This window comes from Chinchilla lanigera, unplaced genomic scaffold (genome assembly GCF_000276665.1).
Source record: "Chinchilla lanigera isolate Chin_1 unplaced genomic scaffold, ChiLan1.0 scaffold00132, whole genome shotgun sequence".
In the NCBI taxonomy this organism is placed as follows: Eukaryota; Metazoa; Chordata; class Mammalia; order Rodentia; family Chinchillidae; genus Chinchilla; species Chinchilla lanigera.
The window spans coordinates 3,785,398-3,801,608 of NW_004955533.1; the positions used below are offsets into that span (position 1 = coordinate 3,785,398).

Genomic DNA, 16,211 nt, shown 5'->3' on the forward strand with positions numbered 1-16,211 from the left:
TAAATGAGTTTTTAAAAATTAATTTCCATTTTGAAGTTTTTTTGTTGGTAGGATTTTGAAATACAGCTAATTTTTATGTGTTGATTTTTTGGTAACCTACAACTTTATTAAATTCATTACTTGGTTCTGAGTTATTTGGTGGACCATGTGATCATTTGTTAATGAGATAATTTTACTTTTCTTCCTGTTTGAATACATTTATTTGTTTTCCCTTTTTCATACCTGATTGCTTTGGCTGGACTTCTGGTAAAATACTGGTTTCAAGTAGTAAGAGTCGTTTATCCTTGTCATGTTTGTGATCTTAGAAGGCAACCTTTTAGGTTTTTACCATTGAGAATCATGGCTTAGGTGTAGGCTTTCCACGTGTAGCCTTTATTATGTTTAGGTAATTTCCATATTTTTCTAGAGTTGGAGTGTTTTTATAGTGAAAGTGTGTAAGGATTTGTCAGATGCTTTCTTTATGTCAACTGAGATTGTGTGGCTTTTGTTCTTTATTCTAATTAATGCAGAATATGAAATTGATTCTTCTATGTTGAACCATCCGTGCATTTCATGCTTACATCCCACTGTTTTCTAATGCATTGTTGCTGTTTTGTTGAGGATTTTTTCTTTTATATTGACCTGTAGTTTTCATGTACATTTGTCTGATTTTTATCTCATTAATCCTGATACTATAGAATGCATTTGAAAGTGTTCTTCCCCATTAAGGCACTTAGAAGAGTTCGAGAAGGATGTTGTTGGTTCTTTGTTACATTCATTTTTCTAAGAGTTAAAAATACAGATTTATTTTAAAATTTTTTTCATGTAAACTCTTCTTCTGTTCCTAATAGCTTCTTTGATGGTTCATGGTACTAATTCATTCCCAATTGTTGATTTAACCTTAAAATCTAATAAATTAATGTGATTCCATTGTGATAGACCCTACCATATCCTGAATATAGTTGTTTAACAGTTTGTTTGGGTTTTTTTTTGGTACCGGGAATTGAACTCAGGACCTTGCACTTGGCAGGCAGGCGCTTGTGCCACTGAGCTGTATCCCCAGCCCTGTTTTCAGATCTATTTCAGCAAGACCTTGAACTGTTTAGGATTCCCTTCCATATTCTACACATTTTTACATTAAAAATAACTTTGGAAAAGGGAATGGAGTTTCTACAGAGGCTACATCCTGAAGAAACAGAATTTTCACTCATGCGACACTACTAAGCAATGTTACTAGAGCTTTATAGATTGTTTGGTCATACAAGCCTTGGGCCATTTTTCTTTCTTGTATGTCTTTTAAATTCTTACATTTTCATTCTGCTTCATCTTCAACAAAGTTATGCTATTTAAGTCATCCTTTTTTTTTGGTCTTTTTGGTCTTTTTGAGCTCACTTTGTAACCCAGGCTGGCCTCAAACTTGCAGCAATCCTCCTGCCTCAGCCTCCCGAATGCTGGGGTTGCAGGCATGTGCCACCACGCCCAGCTTAACTCATCCATTTAATCTTTCCCTTTTATCTCCTTCTGTTCTGTATTTTATCACACCAGTAGTTTTCATGTTGCATGTCGGTTATTGTCTGTTACATCACTGCTCTTTTTAATTCTAATCATTTACTCCTTGATCACTTTCAGGTCTTCAGTTTCTGACAGTTGTTATTTCTTTGGCTTCTTCGTAGTGCTTGTCTTCACTGCTTACATTTTTGGTCACTTTAAGATCTTTTTCAGTCTCTGCCACCTGTATTGGTGGCCACCATTTCAGTGGTTCTGACTCCCATGGTCAGCCACTTACATACGAACATTAAATACATTGTTTTTTCCTAGTATGTACCTCCATGGTAAGTAGGTTAAGTTGCTGTGTACAGTTACATTCAGCTTACAACTCTTGATTTATCAGTTTTACTACTGTTTTTTGGTAAGCACTGGGTTGGTTCAAAGTCTAAATGAGAAAGCATGCATAGTGTGAGCACAGTTGCTGACCCTAAGATTGTTCTCCTTTTTCTGTCACTTGTGGATGAAACAATTCTTTCTGAAATTGCCACGTTTTGTAGAAAGTTGTAAAATAGCAACAACATTTTTCTCCCAGTGTCCGTTACGGAAATTTCCAAACATGCAGTGAAGTTGAAAGGATTTTAGATCCGATACCATATGTCTTTAATCTGCTGCTGCTACCACTATATGTATTACTTTATCACACATTCATACTTCTACTGTTGATCATTCTTAAATTTTTTACTGCACTTCAGAGTTAATTGCTGACATACGCACATTCTCCATGGTTTAAATGATTTTTTAAAGATTGCTGTCCAGTTGTCTAGGAATAAAATACGGCTTCTAGATGTGATTTATTGTATAGAACTATCGTGTATAGAATTGTCTGATTAATTTAGTCAAAGAAATAAAATAAGTGCAAAATACTGTCTTTTAAATGGGTAAGTATAAGATGTCTGTATTAACTTTTAGAGCTCTCCCACTAGAGGGTCTCACTTGATCATCACTACTGACTAAATAAGAAAAATTTATTTAGTATATATTATACATTACATTGTCTTATGATTCCTAAGAAGTGTCATCAGGATGTAAATAAATTAGAAGGTAAGCTGTGTTTCTTCTTTTGAGAGTTTTGATCATGAATGGCAGCTAAAAGTGTCACTAGAGGCACATGTATGAGGGAAATACCCCACTTCCTTTCTTGCTTTCTCTTTTCTTTTTCTCCTTTTCACTCCTTTTCCTCTTTTCTTTGCTAATACTTGGAGAAAGGTATACACTTTCTTGTGTTTATTTGCTGAGGGGAAAGAGAGTGGAGAGGCCAAATGATTAGATGAAAGGGTCACAGGAAAGGGGTGCAGGCCTATAATCCAGCACTTTGGGGCACTGAGGAAGAACGATTGCAAATTCCAGCTCAGCCTGGAGAGTTTAGCAGCACCGTGAGACCCTATCTCAAACATAAAAAATAAAGAGCCAGGGATATATTTTAGTACAACGGCTCAGGATCAATCATCGCCAGTACCTCAGAAGGATGGAGGGGCTGGGGTAGGGTGTCAGTGAGAGTTGGCAGACTTTTTTTGTGAAGTGCCCGAGGCAGTGTTTATTTTAGACTTTGCAGGTCATACAGTCTGTTAAAACTATTGTACTCTGCTCTTGTAGAGTGAAAGTAGCACCAAGCACCTTAATGAATGAGTTTAGCTCTGTTCAATCTTATGGGCACAAAATTGAATTTCACTTAATTTATACATGTTAGACCACAGTGTCCACATTTTTGAGAACATTTAAGAATGCAAAATATTCTAAGCTTGTGAGCTGTGAAAAACAGGTGGTAAGGCTAGATTTGGCCCATGGCCTTTGGCTTGGCAGTTGTTACTGTCTAGGGATTTGAATTTTACCAAAAAAATTATTATTAGTATACAGTCTCCCATCGTAACAGCTTTTTATATCCTCCAAATTAGATGCAGTTCCAGATGCACTCAAATAATCCAGGGTGTCAGTGGAGTGAGGAAAAAGGGTTAATGCTTAATAACATGGCTCTGGCATGATCTTTTAGACCTTGTTTTATCAAGTATAGCTGCTATTCGTAAGCTGGGTGCAAAGAAGCAAGATTGATTTCAGGGAGTTACTCTTAAATCTCTCCTTAGTAATATTAAAAAGCCCAAGACTTAGAGTCAGTTCTGGATTCCAATCTCTTATTTGTACAACTTGTTACGTAATTCCTCTGAGTGTTAGCAGAAAGGGGTTTCATATAGTGAACTCCTAGACTCCCAAGGGTGATGATAACTATTACACCTGTGATAATACCAGCTGACAAGTAGTGCTTAGAATGTGCCTGGTGATACTCCAATCATTTTATACATCTTGGTAATTTGTATAGGCAGAACCCTCTCACTGGTGAGGGAACTTGAGGACTGAGGAGCTCATTTTAAAGTCCCGTGGTCAGTATGAGGCAGAGCCTGCATGTGGGCTTGGGCAGAGTCTGACAGTGTTGGGCTTTATGTTGGGCAGTCGGTAAGTGCTAAATTGAGAGCTGAAAAACTTGTTAAAGATTTAAAAAATTGTGGCATGGGGATTATTTTGCTCATTATTACACAATTATTTAGAAGAAGCTGATAATACAGATGTGATTTTTTTTCATTATGTTCTATTTTTACTGTTCACACTGCTTCATTCAATATATAAGGGACATTATTTATATGGCAGGTTGTTTTGGTTTATTTTAGGACAAAACCTGACATTTTTATTAAGAAAAATAGCTAGTATATTTTGGTATTTGAGTTCTGCAATCTTTTTAAAAAAATCATATGGATACTTTAGTGAGTTTTGGGGCCATTCAAATCATATTTGTGAAAAACTGAAATTGCTAGTGTTCTCCTTGTTCATATTCATTTTAATATGTAAATAGCATGCTTATTATAGAAAATATATATTGGGGCAAAAAAGTAGATTTTAAAAACTCATTCAGCCGTATTATTCAGACAAAATGAATATTAGCCCATTGAGACAAAAATGGATTCATCCTAGACCTAGATATTTGTAACTGACTTGTCAGCTTGTGACACAGCAAGAAGATTGTTGCTACATGCAGGTATTGCTAATTGTTTATTTCATTGTGTGAACTTTGTCACATTCACGTAGGTAAAGCTCTTTTATGGGCATACTGATTTCTCCTCCCAGATACAGAAACAGTGCATTTTTATAAGATTCTTCAACTATTTCCACAAGCTGTCACTCTAAGATGTATCAGTGTTTTTTTTTTTTTTTTTTTTTTTTTGGTTTTTCTCCGGTACCGGGAACCGAACTCACGACCTTCCACTTGCCAGGCAGGCGCTTTTGCCGCTGAGCTAAATCCCCAGCCCAAGATGTATCAGTTTAATATTTCTAAGACTTAGTACAAGTTCATAGTTTACCGGGAGAAAGAAATTGCCTATTTATGTTCTCCATAAGGTTGGACACAGTATCATAGAAACCTGTTTTTTTACTAAAGAATACCATATAAAGTATCTGTTAAGTGTTCTAGATTCTATATTTTACTCTTCTTTTTTTAAACATAGTCTTGCTTTCATACTTTACATAATGATGTCTGGAATAGTAAGATTTAATGTTTTGAAGTGAGGTTGATTATAGCTACATTATAATGGTTATCTCTTAAGTCGTTTGTGTAATTTATAGTGTGCTTTGTGAGTTTTTATTTTTTTTTGTATTTGCATGCCACTTATGGTAAATTTGCATGGATTATTTAGAAAATATAAGTGCTAGAATGAATTGAATGTCTTGGAAATACCAGTCTTTGTCGTTTGCCATGGTAGTTTAGAATCAGTCCTACTTCTTAAGACAAAATTGATCTTACTAATGTCCCTTTTCTACTTGTTTGCTACCTTTTTGAGTCTGTCATGATTAACAAGACATAAATGTGAATGCCAGTAGTCACTTAGTCCTACATTTTGGTAAGATAATTGCAGAAATGTTTTGAGAAATTTGGTGAATTTTTTTCTTGTAGTTTTAATTTTTCGTAGTTTTTCCATCATTTTGAATTTGGAACTCAGAGGAATAGCTATGAATTATGTTTCTCTGGATTCAGGACACTGTTCTACTTAAATTATGGTAATTTCATACTATCAGTTAGTAGAAGCATAAAATGTTAGGGTTGAATAAACAATAAAGATAGATCATATAGTCTGCCTTCTTCACTATTCCCTTTTTCAGCAATCCCTTCTTCAGTATTCTTGGTTCCTCTGCTAGAACAGCCATATTAACGCATTAATACACTGTATTTAATTTTAAAATATAAGAGGAATACAAAATTTTTACACTAATGGACCTTTAAATATGCAGTCCCAAAATTAATGGGGAGACAGTGACAAGTTTTGGGTTCATGATTATGTGCTTTGGAGCCACTTTTCTTGTACTTGAAATTCCTTCGTGAAGTTCCTTCTAGATCTTTCATGTGATCAGGGAAAATATTTTCTCATTCCAAATATAAATTTTATGTTATCTGCAAATCAGATATTTATAAGTGGTTGAAATGAAGTGGTAATTATTAGGGAAATCTAGATGCTTTAAATAGACTTTCATTTTCTTAATGTTAATATTTAAAACAATAATATGACAAAACTTGTGTCTGTAAGCCTTGTGAATTTTCAGTTGTTATGCTAAACAATTTAAGCATATACACTCAGCACATGAACCCCTAACTCTTTTAAACAAAGAACATCATACTGTATTAGAAGGGTACTTTTGATGGCATTGACAGTCATTGTCTTAGTTTCTTAGAAAATATAAAATACTTCACTAGTCAACAGTTGTGGGTCGTGGATTTCCATTTTTTACATCTTTCTTGATATGCAACTTCATTACTTCAGTGCTTGACTAACTTTTGCCTTGGTGATCTGCGGAGCTTTGTTCCTGAGCTGTACTAATCACGCCTTTTGTTTGAATGTTTGGTACAGGAAGCGGGCAGCTGCAAAGCATCTAATAGAACGCTACTACCACCAGCTAACTGAGGGCTGTGGGAATGAGGCCTGCACGAATGAGTTTTGTGCTTCCTGCCCAACTTTTCTTCGTATGGATAATAATGCAGCAGCTATTAAAGCCCTCGAGCTTTATAAGATTAATGCAAAACTCTGTGACCCTCATCCCTCCAAGAAAGGAGCAAGCTCAGCTTACCTTGAGAACTCGAAAGGTGCCCCAAACAACTCTGAGATAAAGATGAACAAGAAGGATGGAAAAGGAGCTAGAATTGATTTTAAAGGTAAGCTATTCATTTTTAATAGACAAATGTTGATTAAAACCATATTAAAGATTAAAGTGTGTGAAGTTTTGTTGTTTTGCTTTAATTACCTTCTGCAGATTTAGTGATTGCTAATTAGAAACAGATTATAATCCAGAAGTTCATTTGTGAATGAACTGATCACAAGTTTTACACTTTTTTTCCACTAGGAAAAAAACAGACTAAATTGTACTTAATCTCTTAAACTAGGTCACAAAGAGTATTTAAATTATTATAGATAAGTAGACTAAGTATTTGCCATAAGCTGTGAAACCCCAAGACTGTGTAGTGAAAAAAGCAGAAAGATGAAGCTATATTTTTTTTCCATATTAGAAGATAAAGCAAACTTCTGTAATACTTACCTGAGAAATCTGTTGTTTCTAATAATTTCTTCCCATATCCTTTCCATTCCTTCAGGCATTTGGTACTTGCTGCCAAGGATCGTGACCTGTCAGTGGCAGTCTTCACTAAAATTTTTAGTTTTTAAAAAATAGCAGTGTATTCTAAAATTTCTTAAAACTTTCTCCTGCCATACTAACCTTCAAGCTTGCTTTCTCGTGAAGGTAATTAATTATTATGTAGTTAAAATTTTGAGTGACTGGTAGTGCTTAGCCCCACCACAGAGGCAGTTGTGTTTAAAAGAGAAAGCTTTTCATTGAAGATGTATATAAATTAGAGAATAGCTCCAAGTATTTTAGTGAAATCATTTGAAACAAGTTTAAATGAATTAGTGGCGTGGAGTTGTGCTGTTGGCTATTTCCACAATGCAGCAGCATCCGTAACCTTACACAGCATTGTTACTCAAAATGTGTACTTAGTTCTGTTTCATGAATTAGCTCACATACTGTAGAAAATAGGTGAATGTTGTCCATGTGTGAACATGGAAGTTGCATTGACTCCATTGTACACATTTTATCAGCAAGTATGCGTCACAGAATCACAATAGACAAAGTAGAATGTGCAACCATAGTTGAATGCATCTAGCTTTGGGGAAATACTGTGCTCATCTTGTTTTGGGCCATGTGATCATTCTTAGAACTGCTGGTTGTGTGGTTCTTCTCAGTTGTTGTGCTCCTTGCCTTCTGTAGAAGTCTACAAAAGTCTTAGCAGAGTCAGCCTTTGTTTACTCCTTTCTTGAAGTAGACTACTGTCAACACCCATGTTGTTTTTCCCCAGTGTACTGTATTATGGTATTTTTCTAGTAGAACTAAACAATGCTTTCATTACACTAGTACTTTCATTCTGATTTTTGTTTATCTCCAGTTACAAAGTTGAGTAGGCATTGGATAGTCTCCCCCAACTTTGTTTTTGCATGAGATTTTTTTTTTTTTTTTTTTTTTGGTTTTTCTCCAGTACCGGGAACTGAACTCACGACCTTGCACTTGCCAGGCAGGCGCTTTGCCGCTGAGCTAAATCCCCAGCCTTGCATGAGATTTTAAGTGCAAAATTTTATGACTTGACTGTTTCAGGAACACACATATATTTCAAAATATACTGGTAACTCTCAAAAAATAATTTTTTTTTAGTAGAACTCTCCTTTTTGATAAACAGATTATTTATTATGTTTTTTATTTATATACACAAATTCAATCTAATGTTTTAAAACATGGGGTGGTATGTGGGAAGAATATCGGCATATTCTAGTTAGGAGCAGTAGAATGTCAGCATCGCTTGATGAGGATGTTCCGAGAGCCTGGCATGCCAACAGAGGTTATGTGGGTCTATAATGTTGCTCTCTCTCAGACTCTCTTCCTGTACACAAAGAAAGTTTTTATTCATGAACTTTATGATTTGGTGATTAGGAGCAAGTGTCTTATGTCCTAACCTATTTATGGTAGGTGTTTCCTCCATTTTGATTATGTTTTAGGAAATTAGATGGGAATTTTGTATTGCCTTATAAGAAAGTACTGTAACATTTTCCTATAGGGTAATGAGAAATAGACTCCTGGTGATTGCTTTTATACTTTTTAGGAAGCGATTACTGATACTTTGTAAAACATGTCAGTATATTCCTAGTAGAACACACCTAAGAATTAGTTCTTGGAAGGGTAGGGCCCATAAAAAGTAACTACAGGTGTAGATACTTATAGCCTAGCCACAGATCAGATTTATGATGTGATGAAATTCATTTTTTGGGGAGTTTAACTTTTGGGGAACATTATTTCAATACTCACTTGCATTTTATTATATTGTCTTTTACTGTGGAGGAAGTACATTAAAGCAGGGGCATGGATCATACTAAGTTGTTTTTTTGCATTATAGTATGTCTTCTGTAGTCTAGTATATGTTTAAGGGTATGTTCGGCGTGGTGAAGGTAGGATTGTCAGCGTAACTGCAAAATTGTCTCTGCCTTAAGTATTTAGCCTAATGATGAAAATCTGTCACTTTCTTAGTGAAAGTGATAGATTGACTGTTTTCAGTATTACATTTGTTTCACTAATATAGTTACAGAATTTTGATACAGAAAATGCATTATTTTTTTTTCCTGTAAAATAAAATATTTTTCATTGTGTTAGTCAGAAAAGGGAAAGCCTTGGCCTGAAAGTAACACTTCTCGTACAACTGGACAGTGTGATCCAACTCTTCCCAGAAAGAAGAGGAAGTAGATTTTGTTGATCACATAGTGTGCGTTTTAGTTCTTTCCACTCTTTGTTTTGTCACCCCACCACCTTGAGTGCTGGGGATCATTTAATACAAACAGAAGTACTGTTTCTAAAAGATGGTGCTGAAGGAATTTTTGTTCAAATCTTATCATCTTAAGTCTTTTGAGAACAGAAAAAAATCTTCCAGAGGAGTAGTGTTTCTTTACAGCAAGGTTGTAATAGGGTATTGTAATGAAACTGCACATGATACAGTGGTTCACATTTAAAATTAAACCTACTGATAGATACCTTGATCACAGAGGGAGCTGGAACTATTAATGACCTCTACTAGCTATCTATTGTTGAAAGAACATAAAAGAAGGGGTGAGGATGTTGGTATTAGTACTTCATTGGTAAAGGAATAGGTTAAGAATAATACTTTGATTGCTGAATTATTAAAAAGTATTATTATATACTTTTATAAAGGAATTTTAATTTGCAATGGTATTGAGTCTAAATTTTTGGCTGTTTCACTTTTCACTAGTATTTAATTATAATAAAATAAGCATGTACAAACTATGAAAATAATTATTCTGTTTTTCCGTCTAATTTTCTAGATGTGACTTATCTTACTGAAGAGCTGGTGTATGAAATTCTTGAAATATGTAGAGAGAGAGAGGATTATTCCCCTTTAATCCGTGTTATTGGAAGAGTTTTTTCTAGTGCTGAGGCATTGGTACAGAGTTTTCGGAAGGTCAAACAACACACCAAGGAAGAACTGAAATCTCTTCAAGGAAAGGATGAAGACAAGGATGAAGATGAAAAGGAAAAGGCTGCATGTTCTACTGCTGCTATGGAAGAAGATTCAGAAGCATCTTCCTCCAGGATAGGGGATAGCTCACAGGGAGACAACAATTTACAAAAATTAGGTCCTGATGATGTGTCTGTAGATATTGATGCTGTTAGAAGGGTCTATACCAGATTGCTCTCTAATGAAAAAATAGAAACTGCCTTTCTTAATGCACTTGTATATTTGTCACCTAATGTAGAATGTGACTTAACATATCATAACGTGTACTCCCGCGATCCTAATTATCTGAATTTGTTCATTATTGTAATGGAGAATAGGAATCTGCACAGTCCTGAATATCTGGAAATGGCATTGCCATTGTTTTGCAAAGCAATGAGCAAGCTACCCCTTGCAGCCCAAGGAAAACTAATTAGACTGTGGTCTAAATATAGTGCAGACCAGATTCGGAGAATGATGGAGACATTTCAGCAACTTATTACTTACAAAGTCATAAGCAATGAATTTAACAGTCGAAATCTAGTGAATGATGATGATGCCATTGTTGCTGCTTCAAAGTGCTTAAAAATGGTTTACTATGCAAATGTAGTGGGAGGGGAAGTGGATACAGATCATAATGAAGAAGATGATGAAGAGCCCATCCCGGAGTCCAGTGAATTGACACTTCAGGAGCTTTTGGGAGAGGAAAGAAGAAACAAGAAAGGTCCTCGAGTGGACCCACTGGAAACTGAACTTGGTGTTAAGACTCTGGACTGTCGAAAACCACTTATCTCTTTTGAGGAGTTCATTAATGAACCACTGAATGATGTTCTAGAAATGGATAAAGATTATACTTTTTTCAAAGTAGAAACAGAGAACAAATTTTCTTTTATGACATGTCCCTTCATATTGAATGCTGTCACAAAAAATTTGGGATTATATTATGACAATAGAATTCGCATGTACAGTGAACGAAGAATCACTGTTCTCTACAGTCTAGTTCAAGGACAGCAGTTGAATCCGTATTTGAGGCTCAAAGTCAGACGTGACCATATCATAGATGATGCACTTGTCCGGGTAAGTTTGGCTACTACTTAAAATCAGTACTAAATTAAAAACCTGCTGATGGGGATATTGAGATAGAGTTTAGTGAATTCCTTTCCAAGGTGGTGGTTAGCAAAAAGTAAGTGTCATATAGCCTGGGAACACGTGGACATTTTTTATCTTAAACACAAGTATTTGACTTTTGTTGTTCCTGACCGGGTTTCTAAATATGTTCTACAAAGTATTGGTTATCTTATCTTTACTCTGTCTTTGAAAAAAATGGGTTTCCTAAATTTTGAAAAGTTGCCGTACAAGTTTCACCCATTCAACAGAGAAGTGGAACTCAGGAGTAAGGGAAATGTGGAAATACCTGATAGTGAGTGCTGGATGTGAGGTCTAAGGAGAAGTGACACAGTAAACCTACTTCATAAAGGTTCAGTTAAGTAGTGTCCAAAAAAACTGCATCATGCAGAATTTAAATTGCACTGTTACGAATTTGAAAAGGTTAAGTAGGACAGATGGGGTGGGTACATGTTTGTCAGTAAGATTTTGGAATCCTACTAAACTTCACAGAATGTTCTTATATGATACCATGTAGTTTTGGAAGTTTTTGTCACTTAAATATTTGTGGGGCAATTCTAGAAGTAGAAATGAGAAACTTTTTGGTGAGCTCACTATTCACCTTTTTTTAAGTCCAGCATAGATAGCGGAAGGGATCTCAACACAAGAAGTCAAACATATAAGTAGTTTTGGCATTTGGATCCCTGCTGTAACTGTCAGTATGCATGGATAGACCTGAAGTGCTTCAATTTCACGTATATTCTTATACCTTACCATTCTGTTAAATTGTGAAAAAGTTGATGGCTGCCAGATGATCAGTCACTAAATGTATTAATTATTCACATGGCTCAAAGTTACATAAGTAAAATTTAAAAGGGTGCCAGAAAGCCAACAGTGATAATTAGTTCAGGCAGTTAAAATGCCTGTTTCTATTGAAAACTGCTTGAATTTCTTAAATAATGCAGAACCTTTCTTCAACATACTTGACATTTTTTAAAAACTAGGAACAAGGAAAGGCATAAAATCTTTAATTTTAACTTGGAGATGGCAAACAACTTTACCCATTGGTTTATAGTTGTATAAATTCTCTTTTTTCTTTTTGAAACTGGGAGTCGAACTGAGGACCTCACACTTGCCAGGCAGGCACCATGCCGCTGAGCTATATCCCCAGCCTGTCTATTAATTCTCAATGTCTTATCCATTCCAGAACCATAATATATTTTCTAAATAAATATCACTGTTTCCTAGTTGTCTGTGTTGTGCATTCTTATTCATTGTTAGTATAAGGTTGACTAATTTTAGTTGGCATTAAATTTTATTTGAAAAACAATGGGCAGTGACAGAGATACCTGTTATTATTAATATAATAAAACCTTACAATAAAGCACCCTTTGACAGATATAATTTTGGTAAAATGTGACCAGCAACCTTGGTAAACCTGATGATAGTTTTATATTGAGGTGACATCCTACCTTAGGGGTTTTGAGAGTGCTTTTATATCAGGTTGTTAAAAAAAAAAACTCCATTGTGTTTTGTCTGATAGCTAATCAGAAGTTCAGAAATTAAAAATCATTCAGTCCACTAGTTGTGGAATTGAGTGTTAGTAACAAGTCATATAAGAAGCAGATGTCATTATATCCAGTGTATCTTTCTTTCTCCAGTAATCTCTATTAGAGGAAATATACTCTACTTAAATATCTGTATCTAAAAATCCATGTCTGTATATTATATACTATTTTTTTCAAAAAGATCGATGACATTTGTATTCTTAAGTGATACAATATTTTAAAGAATCACGTTCATCTGAGAATGGTACTCTTAAAATAGATACGTGGAAATTTTTATTGGAATTTTTACAATTCCAGGCAGCACTAGAAAGATGCAAACAATGGAAATACATTGCTGGAGGAATCAGGGAGAGCACAGTGCCCAGTGGCCATTGAGATTCTTGCATGGAAAAACAAGTGTTTGCCCCTACCCGCAATTGGGATCCCCTGAGGAAGCATGACACCTGAGGGTATTTAAGGGCATGCGCGCACTTGACGTGTGACCTGAGCAATTCAACCTCCCAGAATTCAGGTGCCAACTATTTTTTTAAATCATTCTTTTTAAATAGTATTTATATTTGAATGGATCCTGAATCTATAGAAGTTAATACATACAGTCATTGGGGAAAATTGAAAGGTTAAAGAGCATGAAGAAGAAAATAGAAATCACTCACTTCCAAAAACTACATTATGACGAGTTACTGTGCAGCAGTGAAACACAGTCATTGAGAGCTTGCCCCCATTGTTAGTCCCCTCTCTGACTTACCATAGCATCAACGAGTTGTGTAACCTTCATTACTTCACGGCTCCCATTTGTAAAATGGTTACTAATATTACCTGCCTGGTAAGATTGTTGTGGAAATGAATGAGGTGCCATTTGCCAAGTGCTTCATAAGTTCCTTTATTTCACAAGAATTGTTGTTGCTGTTATTCCTAGAACATTTTTGTTTGATGCCATAGTGGTCAGATTTTCAGACAGCCCTGGAACAAGCTTTAGATCCAATAAAAAAATAATAACAGCAAGAAACTTAAAAGCACGGACTTTTTGTAGGGAATTCATCTAAGCATTTTATATATACTTATTTAATACTACATTATGCTTGTTTTATAGATGAAACTAAGGCAAAAAGGGGGAAGTTATTTATTTACAGTGAAAATAATGATATACTAAGTTTTGGCACCCAAGGTAGGGAACACAGAAGAATGATTGGTGAAAGTTACAAACATGATATTTTACGAATAAAGACAAGTCTGTCTCAGTTATATGATATGTCTTAGGTGGAGCTAAGACTAGAATACAGGGCCTCTGCTTCCTATGGAAACTTTCCATCAAATCTCTTGAAAGGTTCACATTGTTAAGGAGCCAGCTCTCATCTATTAGCCTTACTGGGAAAAGCTATAGAAGGCATAGTCTTATCAGGCATTCTGTTTGTTCTATTATTAGAATTTATTATACTTAATATAAGCACATTTGGCTTTGTATTGGGAAGCCAAATGAAAATTTTGACTCACATCTTTTAACACCTAGCCAGTTGAGAACTGGGAGAAGAAAAGTAGGAATGGGTTACATAGTTAAGTGGAGCATTGGCTTAGTACCAAATTTTAGCTGAGAAGGTACTTGTAATCTTAGGCCTTAGCTTGAAACGCATTAACAGCTAGAACTTTTGGGGAATAGGGACAGTGCTAGGTATCGAACCCAGGCCTCACATGCTGAGCGGGTGCTCTACTGCTGAGCTACAGCCTGGGCCCAGGAAGTTTTTTTGAAGCAAGGTAGTTTTCAAATCTACATTTGTTTGACTCCACAGTCTTGGAACTAGTCTCAGGTTCCACTTGAGTTGTAAAATTATGAATCTTGTGTCCCGGGAACAAAGTTGTTTTAAAAGATAATAGTGTGATTTGTTAGTCTTAATATTACCTGCTCTATTGAACTCTTTCTCATTTCTTACTAAGTCTTCAAAACCTTGTAGTTTTTTTCTTTGCAGCTGAGGAAACTGAGGCTTAATTGAATTACTTGCTAAAGTGGAAAGATTAAAAGTTTTGTACTGGGGAGGTAGCTCAGTGGTATGGTAATTGCTTAGCATCTGAGAACCCCTTGGTTCAATTTCCAGTACAGCCCTGGGGAAAAAAAGAGAGAGAATGAAGGCCAAAAGTTACATTAATTGACAGTTGGAAGTAGTAAGGCATATTCTAAAACTTAATCTTTCTTTCCGCAATAAAACGCTGTTTCAAAAATAGATTCTTTTAACAAATTAGCCCAAAAATGATTTTGTAAGTGTGGGAGACACTTATAAAAGTAAAGACACTTGAATTCTTTAGACTGAATTTGCAGACTCATGAAGCCCAGATCTGAAAATATCCAGGTTTCAATTTTAGTCACTTTTTTCTAACTTTTCTCAAGTGCATCCCCTAGTAATAAGTACAATACATAATGCATATTCATCTGTACATCTAGTTGAAACCAAAGTTTTGCAAAACATCAGGTTCCATTGTTACTGGAATGCAGTCTCTTTTTCCCTCTTGGTTACCGTCCACTAAGTGAAATAGATTACCCACTAAATAAGTTGCAATTAACAGTTTGAAATACATGGAGCTAGGTAATTAGACCTGATTCATTTATTTATAAGGTTTTATTTTCTTTTTATGGACACTAGAACGTTACCTAAACTAATTACTTTTGAACTACAATATATTTATTCCAGTGATCTTGCATTGTTCAAAATCATTTTTAAATCAATGATTTAAAATCATTGTTCGAAATAGAATAACCTGAAGATCATTAAATAACCATTTTGTGAGATTTTTACCTTGAATAGTGAATTTTTCTTTTAAGTAACCAAGAGACATTTGGACTTAATTTAGAAAATAAGACAGATAAGTAATCACAATACTGTTAGGAAATTTTAGACCGATAAGACCACTCAACATATAAGTATTTCACATTAGAACCATGTTGAATAATCTCAGTGTCTGCTTAGTCACTGAGTATGAGTTATTCTAGAGATATAAAAAAGTACTTGGTAAAATATTTATAGTTGAAGAAATGCCAGATAGTAGAGTTGGTTAACAGATGTTAAAAGTAAAGACATAGGACATTTTCACCTGCATTCATGAAATGGGTATGGGATACATTCAAATCCATTTAAAAAATGGCAATTTATAGTAAGTGCTACTGTGAGAGGGCATAAATAGTTTTAGTCTTTATCCAGTATGTTTTTCTTAGTTTAAATTATCTTAATGACAGTGGGTAGTAAATTGCACCAAACACAAAGGACTAGTAGTAAGCAATTTTAAAGTCAACCTTCTGTACGCCGTTACTTTTGCTGAAATAATGTAGTGTCAGTAGTCACACAGGCACCTTGCTTGTCTTAATTTCTTCTACTTCTTTAACTGTAAAGCCCAAATCTGTTATAAACAAGAAACAATCTATACTAATTCCTACAGTATAGTAATGTACTAGATAG

General features: G+C 35.0%; 1 protein-coding gene across 7 annotated transcripts in view; it reads left to right on the plus strand.

Annotated features, from left to right (window-relative positions):
- Ube3a (ubiquitin protein ligase E3A) overlaps positions 1-16,211 on the plus strand; it is a 95,206-nt gene that overhangs the window by 52,250 nt on the left and 26,745 nt on the right. For 5 of the 7 annotated variants that reach the window (XM_005410415.2, XM_005410414.2, XM_005410416.2 and 2 more), the window contains 2 exons: positions 6,411-6,712; positions 9,930-11,176. In XM_005410415.2, coding sequence (XP_005410472.1) covers positions 6,411-6,712; positions 9,930-11,176 — 1,549 coding nt within the window. The remainder of the gene's footprint in view (positions 1-6,410; positions 6,713-9,929; positions 11,177-16,211) is intronic. The other 2 variants (XM_005410418.2, XM_013507686.1) reach the window with 1 other exon arrangement.